The 5,001-nt window shown below is 37.6% G+C and overlaps 1 protein-coding gene across 1 annotated transcript; it reads left to right on the top strand.

The window, feature by feature from the left end:
- The first annotated feature begins 3,434 nt into the window (after positions 1 to 3,434).
- LOC122042997 (probable CCR4-associated factor 1 homolog 11) lies at positions 3,435 to 4,373 on the top strand. The gene has a single exon (XM_042603424.1). The coding sequence runs from the start codon at positions 3,435 to 3,437 to the stop codon at positions 4,371 to 4,373; it is 939 nt and encodes a 312-aa protein (XP_042459358.1).
- Positions 4,374 to 5,001: the final 628 nt, after the last annotated feature.

Raw genomic sequence — 5,001 nt, 5'->3', positions numbered from 1 at the left:
TACCCACCACATACCCATCTTCTTACCCATCCAATGGGGCCGGCCAAGCTAGCTTGGAACCCAAGCTAGGGCCGGCCAAGACTAAGTGGATGAGCCAAGTTGGTGGCCGGCCAAAGCTTGGGTCCCAAGCTTAGGTGGTCGGCCACTAGAATATTAAAAAGGATTTTTATTAAAATTATTTCTTATGTGGATATCATGTTTTTAAAAGAGAGTTTAAAAATTAAAAATTTCCTTTTATAGCTTTCTACAAAAGATTAAGAGAAGAGATTAATCTCTTTCCTTATTTGTAGATTAAAAGGATGGTTTTAATTTTTGGTAAAAACTTTCCTTATTTGTAAATCATCTACATGTTTAAAAGAGAGTTTAAAATTTGAAATCTTTCCTTATTTGTTGATTAAAAGGTGGATTTTAAATTTTAAGAAAACTTTCCTTTTTAACCATATTCATGATTTAAAAGAGAGTTTAAAAATTAAATATTCTCTTTTATAATTTTCTACAAGAGATTAAGAAAATATTTGATATCTTTCCTTATTTGTAGATTAAAAGAGATTTTAATTTTTAGAGATAACTTTCTTTTTATCCACATGTTTAAAAGAAATATTTTAATTTATAAAATTTCCTTTTTACCAATCATGAAGGGATGAAAATTATTGGAGAAATTTTTTATAAATTTTTGGAGACAAATTAGGAAGTTTTAATTAATTAAAACTCTCCTTGTTTGTAGCTTTAATATGGCCGGCCATATGAATTGAGAAAATAAAATTGATTAAATTTTCCTTTTCATGGCAAAAGAATTAAGGAAGTTTTTATTAAAATTTCCTTATTTGCTAAGACCAAGGATTATAAAAGAGAGGGTAGAGGTGCCTTCATGGGTGAATGACTCTATTCTATTTTCTCCCTCTTTTCTTCCTTGGTGTGGCCGGCCCTTCTCCTTTTCTCTCTTCCTCTTGTGTGGCCGAAATCCTTTATCTCTTGGAGCTTGGAGGAGGTGGCCGGATCTAGCTTGAGGAAGAAGGAGAGAAAGCTTGCATCCCTTGGAGCTTGGTTGGTGAAAAAAAGTTCTTCATCTTTTAGAAGATATGCTTGGCCGAAACTTGAAGGAAGGAAGAAGAAGGTGCCTTGGTGGTTCTCGTCTCGGAAGATTGTTGCCCACACAACGTCCGGGATTAGAAGAGGAATACGGTAGAAGACCTAGAGGTTTTTGTTTGCAAAAGAAAAGGTATACTAGTATTTAATTTCCGCATCATACTAGTTTTATTTCTTTGTAAAAATACCAAATATAAGAGGCATGTGATTCTAGTATTTCGAATTAGTTTTCGATGTTGTGTTCTTTTATTTTTATTTTCCTTGTGATTTGATTATTCTTTTTGGTTGACCTAAAGTTATTTAAGGAAATTAAATATTAGTTTTCCTTAAAAGGCTTTGTCTAGGCGGTGGTGGTTGTTCCCATATCCAAGAAGGCCATGTGCCTCGCCATGCAGTCCTGGAAGCCAATTTTGGAAATTAATATTTAATGGAATTAATATCCTAGGTGATTTGGATCGAACGTGTTAAGTTCCGCAGGAGATCCAAGTCTAAACCTAAAAGAACAAATAAATTAAACTTAGGATCAAACGTGTAAAGTTCCGCAGGCGATCCAAGTTTAATTTAAAAGAACACATGGTAGCTAGGAAAAGGTTCATACCTTTGTACAAAATTTTTGTACAGTGAAACCGTTAGGTTTTCCGAGTAGCAACCAACAAAAATTCCCCGTGGAAGATCAGGTGGGAGAAGTCCAAGGTGATCAGCTAGTAGCCCGGCGCTGTTATGTATAGATGGTCCGATCTGAAGCCAAGGCCGCCCGGAAGGCACCACGCGTCGAGGTAAATGCTATAATCGAAAAACCACCTTCTTTAGTTTACGAAGAAAAGGAGGTAAAGATCCACCCTGTCCGACCGGATGCCACTACGTTCGTCGCATCCAACCTGAAGCCAAGCTAGAAGGAGAAGCTGATCAGATGTGTCCAGCAAAACTGTGACGTCTTCGCATGGTCGACCCACGAGCTGCCAAGGGTCTCACCGAGCGTAGCGCAGCATGAACTCCACGTCCGGCTGGACATTCGGCCGGTGAAGCAGAGGAAGAGGGACTTCAGCGCCGAACAGAATGTCATCATCCGAGCTGAAGTTGAGAAACTTCTGGAGGCCGGCCACATACGGGAGGTGCAATTCCCGAGCTGGCTCGTCAATGTTGTGTTGGTCTCCAAGCCAGGAAACAAATGGAGAGTCTGCATCGATTTCCGGGATCTAAATAAAGCATGCCCGAAGGAATTTTACCCTCTACCCCGGATCGACCAACTGGTAGACTCTACTGCTGGATGCGAGCTGATATGCATGCTGGATGTCGGATATCGGGTATTGATAGTCCCTCCATACCCTCCTCCATTTGGGTCGGATGTCGGATCCTCCATCGAGTTCGGGTGAAATTATCATCCCTAATTCCGAGAGTCATTACATTTTCCCTCAATTTTTTTATATTATAATATTATATAAGGAATCTATTTATCGATATGAATAACAAAATAAATTCCTAACGGAGGCTTAAAAAATTATAAAAAAAAAAAGTTATACCGTAATAACTACGCTACATCCACTTATAGTACTACCCAAAAATATAAAATCTTTCGGACTAAATTAGATAAGTAATTATTAATCAAATTTTGTATTATAAAGTTGAATATAAAAAAAAATAAAAAATGGATATTATTATTTAAATTTTCTTTATGAAATATGAAGTGTGATTAATAAAATGAATATTTTATATTTTTAATATTATTACAATTTAAAAATATATATTTAAAATCTATTTATATTTATTATTATGATAATTTATTATTTAATTTTACTAATTACGCAAAGGACATCTATTTGTTAAAATGTGCATCCAGCCAATTAGCTTTGCATAATTCATTATTGTCCAATCAATATTCAACTAAATGAATTAATGCCATTATAATTGACTAATAATTCTCATTTTAAATTAAACATAAATAAATAGGATTGACACAGGAGTGCATGAGTGCAATAATAATCATTTGATATGAATTTCAGGTCTCTAAAATTGTTTAAAAATTTTGATAAAATATATTTGATTACTAATAATTGACTAGATACGATTCTAATATCATCTGTCAAATAAGGAAAGTTGGACTAACAAAAATGGAAACAATTCAAAACAAACAGAACTTAACAGATATTATTAGTGATGGTATTCAAATATGGAAATAAAGGGCCCACAAAATCAAACAGAGCAGAAATAGGATTTACCGTTAGGCAACAAATCCGCGTCCATAAATAAACCCCTAATCCCTCGCCTTCGATTCATTCTCCACTCGCCTTCGCTTTCATTGTCACTCGCCTTCGCCGGTTCTAAAATTAAAGACGGAGACAGCTGCTGCAATGGGAAGCATAGACGTGTGGGAGCATAATTTCGAGGAGCAATTGGAGTTGATCGCTGCCATTCGTCCTTGCTTCCCAATCGTAGCCCTCGATACTGAGTTTTCTGGTTTTATCCATTGCACCCCTCGCCGCTTCACCGAAGAAGAAAGATACCGCGACGTGAAGCATAACGTTGACAATCTCCAAGTCATCCAGCTTGGTTTTACCCTTTTTGACGACCACGGCAACCAGCCTATGCCCGGCCCCGGTGTATCATGGCAAATTAACTTCTCCGATTATGACCCAGACGACGATCCTTCCTTGCCGACGCCCATTCGGAAAAGCGGCATCGATCTCCAGAGAAATCGACGCGAGGGGGTTTCTTCATCAGAACGCTGCGCCGCTCTGCTCCGGGAGAAATTATTCTGCCAGGGCGGTAAGTTTGTCACGTTCCATGGCATGTACGATGTTGCGTACCTGTTGAAGATTTTAACCGGCGGAAAGCCGCTGCCGGACACACTGCGAGAATTTATGACGGAGGCGTGGAGCATTTTCGGCGGACGACTCTTCGATATCAAGTACATGGCTCGGTTCTGCCATGGACTCCTCGGCGGCGAGCTTGGGTTAGAGAAACTTGCAAATCTGTTGAAGGTGGAGGCCGACGGTGTCGCTCACCAAGCAGGATTCGATAGTCTGGTAACTGGATTAATTTTCCATGAGCTGCATAAAAGGTGGGAGATCGACGACGAGCAGGTCTCTATGATTCTTTATGGCTTGGAGAGTGCTTGCCAGGAGATTAAGGCTCCATCATCTTTCAATCCTCTCCTCCGCTCACCGGCTTCAACTGGTAGTGGTGTTATGGTACCACTGCCGATGATGCGCTCACCTTGTCCTTTCCGGTCTCAGCGTGGTGGTGTCTCTGTTCATCCGCTGGCGACACCTTACATGATCAAATGGTAACCGGCTCCAATTGGTTACCCTCGTCATGATGTTGCTGTGTCCTCGATCATCTTTTAGTTATCTTAGTTTGCAGTTTACTATTACTACTGAGAAACACTGACTAAAACTATTGGGATTGTTTTTGTTTGGGTTGTTGTTAGGATTCTGTTGTTTGTTTTGCTTTTAGAACTCTGTTGAAAAGTATGTAATCAGCATTTTTGTATAAAATTGAATTCTTATCATTTGTTTGTCGATCAAATTAAATGGTGTTGTTTAATTATATTCCTAGCTAATTACTTGTTAGTGTTCTCATTATTAAATTATTATATATGCTTCAACATTACCAATAATAAAAAGGCTTAAAAAAATATTTCCTTATTTAAAACTCAAAATTACCAATAATATATGTTTGTGTTCTCATTATTAAATTATTATATATGTTTCAACATTACCAATAATAAAAAGGCTTCAATTGTGTTGTTTGTATTTATACATGCTTGTGTTATTATTACCATGTTTTTTAGTTTTTGGCAATCCAAACGAGACTATATATTCGGAAGCGTATCTAGACAATGAAAATTTTCCCAACAATACTAATAAGCGGGCTCCAATTAAAATTCTTTCCTTTATTCAAAATTCAAAACCGAAT

Source organism: Zingiber officinale, chromosome 1B (assembly GCF_018446385.1).
Source record: "Zingiber officinale cultivar Zhangliang chromosome 1B, Zo_v1.1, whole genome shotgun sequence".
Lineage (NCBI taxonomy): Eukaryota > Viridiplantae > Streptophyta > Magnoliopsida > Zingiberales > Zingiberaceae > Zingiber > Zingiber officinale.
The sequence above is the reverse complement of the archived record's forward strand: the minus strand, read 5'-3'. Positions and strand labels throughout refer to the sequence as shown.

Coding starts and splice junctions, on each gene's coding strand:
- LOC122042997 (XM_042603424.1), top strand. CDS start 3,435: ATGGGAAGCATAGACGTGTGGGAGCATAATTTCGAGGAGCAATTGGAG.